At 32.9% G+C, this 10,064-nt stretch overlaps 1 protein-coding gene across 1 annotated transcript; it reads right to left on the bottom strand.

The window, feature by feature from the left end:
* Positions 1 to 6,381: 6,381 nt before the first annotated feature.
* On the bottom strand, positions 6,382 to 7,923 carry LOC111199220. Its single transcript, XM_048736637.1, has 2 exons — positions 7,731 to 7,923; positions 6,382 to 7,656 (listed from the first exon to the last, which is right to left on the bottom strand). Exon 2 carries the CDS (start codon positions 7,510 to 7,512, stop codon positions 6,901 to 6,903), a length of 612 nt encoding a protein of 203 aa, XP_048592594.1. The 5' UTR covers positions 7,513 to 7,656; positions 7,731 to 7,923; the 3' UTR covers positions 6,382 to 6,900.
* Positions 7,924 to 10,064: the final 2,141 nt, after the last annotated feature.

Below are 10,064 nucleotides of genomic sequence, written 5' to 3'. Positions count from 1 at the left end.
GAAAAGATAAAGGGAAAACATAAATAAATGTGGATTGAGATGAGAAGAGCCACGACGTAAGCATTGAAGAAGAAGATTGGGTATGGAGATAGCTACATGTCAACAAGTCTCACCAAGAACAGAAAGCTTCTGTTCTTCTGCTTTCTTGTTCCTCCGTCGTTGCCACTCTCCATGAGTGACCGAATCTTTTTCCTTCTTTTTTTTGCGTGTCTAAAACCTTCGATAATACCTAAAACTCTAAAAGTAAATAAATCTGTCATGAATCTAAGGAAATTGCCCATGTATAAGTATTATATTCTCTTTATATTTTTAACCCCTTTTGTTTTGGTTTGTTGGTATTTTGCATGGGCTCGATAACGACTTGTGATACAACAAGCTTTCCTTATTTACTATTTGTTTAAAACAACTAATATATTTGTGTGAACAATCAACATTCGATTGTGTCTTGACATCCGAGAGTGAGTGACAGGGGCTGACCTTGAGATTTTTAGACCGTAGGCAATTTAATAAAGATTTCAACAAAATTTTGGGGGTTTATGTCTATGTAATTTTTTTTCAAAAATTTTGAAAGTACTAGGCGAATGCATTAGACACATACTAATCTCCAAGTTTCTCTACACAGACAACCAAAGATAACAGTAATATAGATACTACGAAAGACTATTAATGTAGAACTAGTTAAAACAAGATTGGATCTCATCTGAGATTAGAAGCTACAGAATGAGCCCACCATTTAAGACTATCCTTCATGTTCATTTCACCACATAACATAGCCATTCTCAACTCTAAACCCATTGAATCTTTCTCTGCTCTTTCAATCCACTTATCACTTTGAAACTCCCATATGCCTCCGACAAATAAGGTCTTGTAACCGACGACTTTGTCTTACTCTGTTCTTCCCGGTGAAGAAATGTCCGCAACACGGGAAGAATCTCCGGCAACTCCGAATTCAAGTCGTCTTCTGTAAAAACAAAACCTAAATCCATAAACCCTTTCGTCTCCTCAGCTTCTAAGTCAGACACACTCTCACTTCTTCTTCCTCTGCTCCTCCGTGATCCTCCTCTGGTTCTCCGTGCCTCCAACACATTTCCTTCGGTTTTGGAATTTTGGTTTTGGTTAAAATTATTTTCTGAGCTCTCGGTTATTTCCATCTCTCGAGCTGTCAAGAATGTAAACTTGTATATCAATAGATATTGACGTATATGGTAATTACGACTTGTGCCTTTGTATAATTCAATTTGTTTCACGTTTTTTATTTGGAATCTCAAACTATATATTATAAATTTCTTAACACGTCAGAGAAGGATGATTAAAATATAATTAGTCAGTTCACATTACACATTTACACATAGGGGAAGTCAAATTTACTGGTGAAATTAGCACAGCCAGATGAACAGCATAATAAAGGGTAAAGACGTAAAGTAACTAACTGATTATTTTTCACAAACGATTACTTAAACGTGTTATTTTTAGGTAAACAATCAAGTAGTAAAAACATAATTAAAGAGTATACAGTTCTTTTTCTTATTCAGTTCTTTCTTTTGTGTTTGACCAAAATAGTTTTTATATCTTACATAATCATATTAGATTATTAATAACATTCTATCGGATAAAATAGTGTAACCAAATTTCTCTCTATTTTTTCTAGATAACATGATATTTTATCGACACCATTATTAGTAGAACTCCACTTCCCGTTCTCCATACCATTGGATCCTTTCTTTGCCTTCATAGCACCCACAGTAGCAGCATGCTTCTGAATGGTTGTTGCCTTCGTCATCGGAGTATGCCACATATGTTATCGACTGTTGATGATTTGAATGAGTGGAGTTTTCTTGGTTGGTTTCATTTTCGTTTGTGAGAGTGACAAAGAAATGAAGGAAATGAGAATTGATGTGGAGATGAAGCATGGGATGAAATAAGGTCATGATTTTGAATTTTTGAATTCTCTAATGCAAAATAGTATCTGTGTGTTTCTTGTACGGTTTTTGAAGCATAACACAAATGTAAAATGTTGCAAAACAACGATAGTAAGGAAGATGATGAGTTCGGTGGGGTCTAAACAGTTTGGTTTAAGTCCAAATGAATCTAATCAGTCCAATTTGTGAGATTAATTAATTTTATTTGGTTAATTTAAGAATTCAAGTCGGATGTTATTTTCTGTTTAATCAAGTTCAGTTTGGTTTTGATCTGTTAGCTTAATTTTCTTTATTAATCCGGTTATAATATTATGTAAATACATTTAAAACAGCGAGACATGTTGATATACAAGGTTTTTTTACTCTCTTTTTATAAAGAAAGTAGAACTAGATTGAAAATGTGTGAAGAGACGTATCAATTTTCAAGATCGGCTTGTTGTGACACATGTGAGGCCCCACACTACAGTCACTAGTACAGAGTGTTACCTTGTTACAGACGAAACAAAGTGTTCCAAGTCTTGGATGTTTAGGTTCACATGTATTCATGCAAATAAGAGGAGACCTTACACGATCATAGCAAAAACATATGTTGTAGAAGCAAAAGACAAAAGGGAGAGGTAGCTGCTCATCACAAGTTGTTGATATGGATGGCAAAATTACTAAAATGCATTTAGACATCATCATCTAACTAAAAGTTGCATATAGACTTATCATTTAACCTTTGACTGGAAACTAAATACTATATGGTGGAGGAAACCCAGTCACCATCTTGGAAAGAAGGGGGAACATGAAAGCGATGGAATGCGGCATCTTCGAGATTGTAAATCCCAATGCCATGGCCTGCAAAGTAGATTGAGTTTGGCTTGAGACATGGGCGTGAGCTAGCCGGGATGCAAATGAAATTTGTGGACCTGTGCACAAAGCAACATCTCAGTGATTGCCTTTTAAAAGAGAGATAGATTGTGTATATATACACAATACCATTGGACAAGAAAATGTTGGTTACTGGAGGCTGACTCCTCCTAGTGATTCATCTCCAAGTGGGTACTTGACCCAAACATGTTTTAATCCAAGTGGCTGCTGCTATCACACGAATCCACATGCTCCCAACTCAAGTCGGGAAGGCCACCTAGTAACATCAATGTATGTAAAAGAGGGTGTTGGTTCAGCTCAAAGTGAAGATCTCACGAGTACAACAAGTTGCCACAAGGAGCAAGCAAGTTGAGATGAAGAATGAATTGTAATGAGGTTCATAAATAGAAAAATGAAGAAGAAATAGTATATGTGCGTTTCTTGTACCTTTTTTGGAGCATAACACACAAATGAAGAAATTTATAGACAATAGCGAGGAAGATGATGAGTTGGGTGGAGCCTAAACTGGTTTGGTTTAAGTCCAAGTGAATCTAACCAGTCCAATTTTTGGTTCAATTAATTTTCTTTTGGTTTAGAATTTAAATCGAAAATTGTGGTTTGTTTAATCAACTGCAGTTCGGTTTTTATTTGTTAGTTTATCTTTATTAATCCGAATTATAAGGTTATGTTAATACATCTAAAACAGTGAGACATGTTAATATACAAGTTTTTTGTTCTCTTTTTTACTAAAAACTGTGTGGAATTACAATGAAAATGTGTGAAGAGACATTCCAATTTTTGAGATCGGCTTGTTGTAACACATGTAAGGCCTCACACTTGTGAAATAAAAAAGGTTCCTCCATTAGTCAAACATATGGACGTTGTACCATCTAATAATCTTAAAATTAAATTTGTTGGTGTTAACAGTAATTTTATTTTAACACTTACTATAACTTTCAATCTAGTTTGGATCTTGATAACCCAAACTTTTAAAAATGTGTGGCTGTAAGAACAGAACAATCTCATGTTTTAGCTCATCATATAACAGTTACTTTAGACTAACAGTAGTTCTGGTTTATTTGAATAACCATTCGAGATTATTTTTTGAAAAAATATATTCCATATTTCTAGTGATTGTAAGTTCCATTATTTAAATATAATCATATATAAATAGATATAGCTCGACTATCATAATTATTAATTATCATATTCATGACTGTGTATTTTATACTGTTAGCATTTTAACATATATTATAAAATGTAATTTTGTAAATAGATCATTTATGTGTTGTGAATCTCAGAGATGAGAATTTTCATGTGTCCCCATCATTTAGTATCACTTACCCAAAAACAATTAAATTGTCAAAATAAATTAGTTAAATCTTAATGATTTATCAAGTTATCTCATAATTAGGAAACTTATGAAAACGCAACATGAAGTGTTTGAATGGAGAGTGTTCAAGAAGCTGGTGAACCACTAGGTGGGAGAAACCATCTTTCAACTTTCATTCACAAAAAATGTATTTATAATCTTTTTCAATACTTACTGAACATATAGTTTCACTGATATGAAAAAAAATTTACAGGTGGAATTGGCACAGCGATTTACGTAGTAAACCCGGATGAACAGCATAATAAAGAGTAAAGATGTTAAGTAACTAACAACCACTGATTATTTTTACAAATGATTCTTTTAAATGTATCATCCTATATATTAAATCAAAAGTCGCTTAATTGACTTAAGCTTAGGTGTCAATCATAAAGAGAATTAGAAAAAAAATGTTATAAGTTAATTGGTTGAAGTATATTAAATTTTAAATTATTTTAATTAGATCTAAAATAAAAAGTAAGTCTGGAACTAGTTAATATCACTTACCAAATAGTCTAAATGATATTTCAAATAATAATTTATGGTAACAAATTGTAAAAATTATAGAAAGTGTAATAATGTTTGATTAATTTTTTATATATTTATGTACTGTATAAAATAATTAGTAGAACACAATTTATAGAAATCGATATAATGATTTCATATTCATATATAAAACATTATACATGTATATAAATAATTATAATAATTATTAATGTCTTATAATATCCATATATGTCTTATAAGTCATTTATAAAAAAATTAAAGCATTTATAAAATTATCTATCATGGCTTACAAAATTATTTTATTTTAATTTTAAATTATTTATATGAGGTCGAGCTGGAGCCATAAGCAAGTCTGCATAGGCTCAGTTAATGCCTGAGAACTTGACCGCCACAATACAATTGTCATCCTTGGGAGAAGAAGAGGACATGGACACATCAGTAACCACTTGAGTCTGGCAGCCAGGCAAATGTACAAGAGAAGGCATTGAGATCTGTTTTGGGTTTTGGGTCCAATGTGTACAGATTTAGATCATCTTGGAGAGACAGGACCCCGTTCTTTAACGTAGCGACCCACCCATGAGCTGCTCCGATTATTCTCCTTGGTTCAAACAACTCAGACGACACTTTCTTTTTTGATTGCATAAAGTTGAGTAACATAGATTGAAAAGCCGAGAGTTCCAAACTCTTCAACAGGGCCGAAGATGTGGTAGTGAGACGTGTATGTCCTGGAAGAAGAGAAGGATCAATGTATTTGATTAGGAATGGCAGAACACTATTTAGAAAGACAGTAGCGTGATGAAAAAAAATATCTGCTAAGGAATATCAACCTAAAGAAATATAGTAAAGTAGCTTACAAGTGCATCTCTCTAGAGCGAATGTTTCAAGAGGCCATGACTGAGAATGAAAGACATGATGTTCTTCTTAGGCCTTAGTTCAAAGAAGAAACGCAGAAACTCTGTATGTCAAAGTGTCCAACTCCTTTTGCAAGATCTGATATGTGAGATACAAAAGAAAATACGGAACAACATATCATTGAATTTTTGAATATGCTACTGCAAAATAGTATATGTGCGTTTATTGTACCTTTTGGAGGAAAACATACAAATGAAGAAATTTGCAGACGATAGTGAGGAAGATGATGAGTTCGGTGGAACCTAAACTGGTTTGGTTTAAGTTCAAGTGAATCTAACCGGTCCATTTTTTGGTTCAATTAATTTTCTTTTGGTTTAGAATTCAAATCAGACATTATTTTTTGTTTACTCAAGTGCAGTTCGTTTTTGATTTGTTAGTTTATCTTTATTAATCCGGTTTATAAGGTTATGTTAATACATCTAAAACATTGAGACATGTTAATATACAAGCTTTTTGTTCTTCTTTTTTTACAAAGAATCGGTGTGGAATTACATTGAAAATGTGTGAAGAGACATTCTAATTTTCGAGATCGACTTATTGTGACACATGTAAGGCCCCACACTTGTGAAATAAAAAAGGGTTCCTCCAATAATCAAATATATGGACGTTGTACCATCTAATAATCTTAAAATTAATTTTGTTGGTATTAACAATAGTTTTATTTTAACATTTTACTATAACTTCCAATCTAGTTTGGATTTGGATAACCCAAACTTTTACGAATGTGTAGCTGTAAGAAATTAAAAATCTCATGTTTTAGCTCATCATAGAACACTTACTTTAGACTAATAGTTGTTCTGGTTTTTTTTTTTTTTTTTGATGAAATGTTAGATCATTAATCAGTCAAAAAAGAATATGTACAAAGAGACCAGTTTTTGTTTCCTTTTGTCTAATAGCAATGAAATCTAAAGTGATCAATCGATAATCGCACCCCGGGTGGAGAACCAACATTGCATAATACAGTACAGCTTCTGAGACTCATACTACTTGGTAGAAAGGATCCTGTTACGGATTGTTTTGTCAATCTCTTTACAGAGTTAGCTTGCAGGTTTCGTTGTGTGGTTATGCTTTCTATTATTCTTCAATCCAGATGTAGTAGATAGCTTACTTGGAGTGCCAGGCGCAAGAGAATGGCTGATAGATGATCAGTTGCTCGAGCTGTGATTCTCTCCAACGTAGTTTCCCAGTCTGGGTCAGGTGCATCTCCAAACAGGTTACCAACGACTTCTATCCAAACTGTATGTGTAAGGACATGCAAAATATAGATGATCTCGAGTCTCCACAGGTTCTCCTCAGAATAAACAAGGCTGCGTCAGCTCCCAATTACACATACGACCCCCTTTAGAAAGCCTGTCTTTTATTGCTAGCCAAGCAAAAAAACACGAACCGGGGAACTCCCTGTTGGAACCAGATCACACGATGCCATGCAACATTTTCTATGGGATCACAGATCAAACTCCAAGTTTTGTTTGATGAGAAACTATCCCTGATATCGTCCTGACCATGCTTCCACATTAATTCATCTTCTTCATCCGGGGTTATAGTGACCGGAAAGCTCCTAACCTGTGAAACGATGGCCTGGAGCGTGCGGTCACGAGTGCTTCGGAATCTCCACTCTGTTCCGACCACAACATCACAAACACGGGCATTGCGACAGATCCCAAGCTTCTGAGTGCCTATTTCCCCAGAGACATCAATGAGATGCCCCATAGGGTGCCAGATATCGAGCCAGAACTTAACCGACTCTCCATTCTTTATCGCCAACTTGAGAAAAAAATTAGCCACTGGCCGGAGCTTCAACAACTTCCGCCAGACCCAAGACCCTGTAACACTATCCCTTGCATCCCAGAATACCTCGTTCTTCAATAGATACTTATGGACCCAAATTGGCCACAGAGAATCAGACTTAGAGTGAAGACGCCAAATGAGTTTCAAAGCAAAGACCTTGGCCATGTCGGAGACCCGCTGTGATCCTAAACCTCCCTCCAATTTCGGTAAACACACTTCACTCCAGGCTACTTTTGCTTTACTATGGCTATTAGGTGAGCCACTCCAAAGAAAAGCCGAGCATAAGCTATCGATTTCGTCGCAGCAACCCTGCGAGAGGCAGAAAGCAGAGGACCAGAAATTAATAATACTAGCAATGACCGAATTTATCAACTGTAGACGACCTGCTAGTGCGAAAGCTAGACCAACAGAGGAACCGATTCCGGATCTTATCTATCAGCGCCTGGTAGTCTGATCGAGTCATGATCTTTGTTGTTAGAGGTAATCCCATATATTTGATGGGAAGAGCAGAGACAGATAATCCTAGCACCGTCACCTCATTTTCCATGGCTAGCTTATCGTTCTGGTTTATTTGAATAACCATTCGATATTATTTTTGAAAAAAAAACATTCCATATTTCATTCCCAAAAAATGAGTTTTAAAAAAAAAAATTTAATACTTACGGAACATATACTTTCACTAATTGTTACTTTTTATTTTATATTATGTAAATTAGTTTTGAAAACAAAGTTGTATAATTTTTTTTCTATATTTATATGTATTGAACCAAATAGATGAGATATCCGCATATATTTACAAAAAGTTTAGATATTCGTATTTTTTTCGAAACAAAGCAAATAAAAATTATGATATCCATAAAATACAAAGCAAATCACAAAGTACTAAAAATCTATTCTATTAAAACAGCAGCATGACCAATTGATAAAATGTTGTGTCCAATTTAAAAATATAACTGCAATGAATTGATTAATAGAATATATTTTTATTTGTCATGATATGTTAATAACTGCAACGATCCATGTTTTTGTAACTGCACTCAACTGATTAAATAGAATATATTATTATTTATAGTGATGTAACTGCATCGAACCATATTTTTATAACGGCATCGAACTGAATATAAATGCATGAACTATTTGTACACTTCGTAAGTTGGAGTATTTTTACATTTATATCATTGACATATCTTTTTATAATGATATGTTAATTGTTTCTCATAATCTCGGTTAAAAAGTATAAAATGTAATTATTAAATTATACACTTTATATTTGTTAAGAAATACAAAAGAAAACACTTATAGTAGTTTTAATTTTTATATTCACCCCTAATATTACGAAAGAAAATATATACTCTTTTCGTTTCCAAAAGATCTATGGGAGTGATTGGTTGAGTTGTAACAAGTGACTTTAGTTTTAACTTTAATATAGTTACTAAAAAATATTAAATTAAATTAATATTAAACATGAATTTGATTAAAAACTCAAATAGAAAAAAATAAATTTCTCAAAAAAAATTAAAACAAAAAAATATACACGCCCTTTCAAAGGGCGGGTTAGAAACTATTAATTATGTTAAAACTGTTTTTTGCTTTTTGATTTTTACACGAGTCTAACAATAATGGTATATATAATCAATACTATCAAATTAGGAACATGACCTACTCATAGGTGTGGTATAATTATTTTAATAAAATTATAAAAATCTTTTATTAATTATTTTAAAAAATATTATACAAAGAAAAACACAGATATAACTAAAAACACAAATATAAAAACTAAAAAATTTTAAAATATAAAACAAAAATATACCCGCCCTTTTAAGGGCGGGTCAAAATCTAGTGATAGTATTATTTGTTCTGTACCACCCTGACTTCCCATATATCACTAATCATATATATCCAAAATTTAGAAAACCAGTAGAAGAAAGTAAACATTCGTAGATCTGGATATAATAGTTCTAAAATTTAAGAGGATTGATTAATTAAGATTTAACTTATTGTTGCTATTTTTTTCTTAATTTGATTAGTAGTGAGCTAGTTGTGACTTGTCAGATAAGTGATGGGTAAGAATGGTTTAATCTAATTGTTTAAATTAATGCTCGGTTTCTTGATAGATTCTTTTCTGTTCAAAAACTTACATCGAAATAGAGTACTAAGGATGGTTGGAGTATTAAGGATAGAATAGTTTTTTTCTAGATCATGTGATTCGTCTATCATAAACATGTTTGGTTTAAGTCTAAACAAATCCAACCGGTCCAATTTCTGGGTTCAATTACTTTCATTTTGGTTTGGCATTTAAATCTGACATTTTTGATTCAATTCGGTTTTGATCTGTTAGTATAAGTTATTCTTAATTAACCCAATTTACAGGCTATATTAATATACCTAAAACAATGACGCATGTAAGAGTTTTAGGATCATCTGTTGTCTGTTGTTGATCTAGAAACATGTGATTTGATACCAATTAAGGTCTCTCTTCAAATCAAAGGGAATTTTGTTCAAGAACAAACTTAAAACACACACTTTTCTTTTGGACAGTTTAGATTACCTCTCTTTTTGTTGTTTTCATTGATTTAAATAGATAAAAGTTACAAGAATCAATTATGGGATCATGATCCCTATACAACGAGGAAATGGGAAAAGTGGGATGATTAAGTTCCTAAACATTAGGAAGAATCAGTCTCCATTATTAACAACTAACTCAATTAAAACAAATC

This window comes from Brassica napus, chromosome A7 (genome assembly GCF_020379485.1).
Source record: "Brassica napus cultivar Da-Ae chromosome A7, Da-Ae, whole genome shotgun sequence".
Lineage (NCBI taxonomy): Eukaryota > Viridiplantae > Streptophyta > Magnoliopsida > Brassicales > Brassicaceae > Brassica > Brassica napus.
This window is presented reverse-complemented; position numbering and strand designations above follow the sequence as displayed.

What these genes read in the sequence shown, in the direction of transcription:
- LOC111199220 (XM_048736637.1), bottom strand. Translation starts at nt 7,512, where the DNA reads ATGGCCAAGGTCTTTGCTTTGAAACTCATTTGGCGTCTTCACTCTAAG.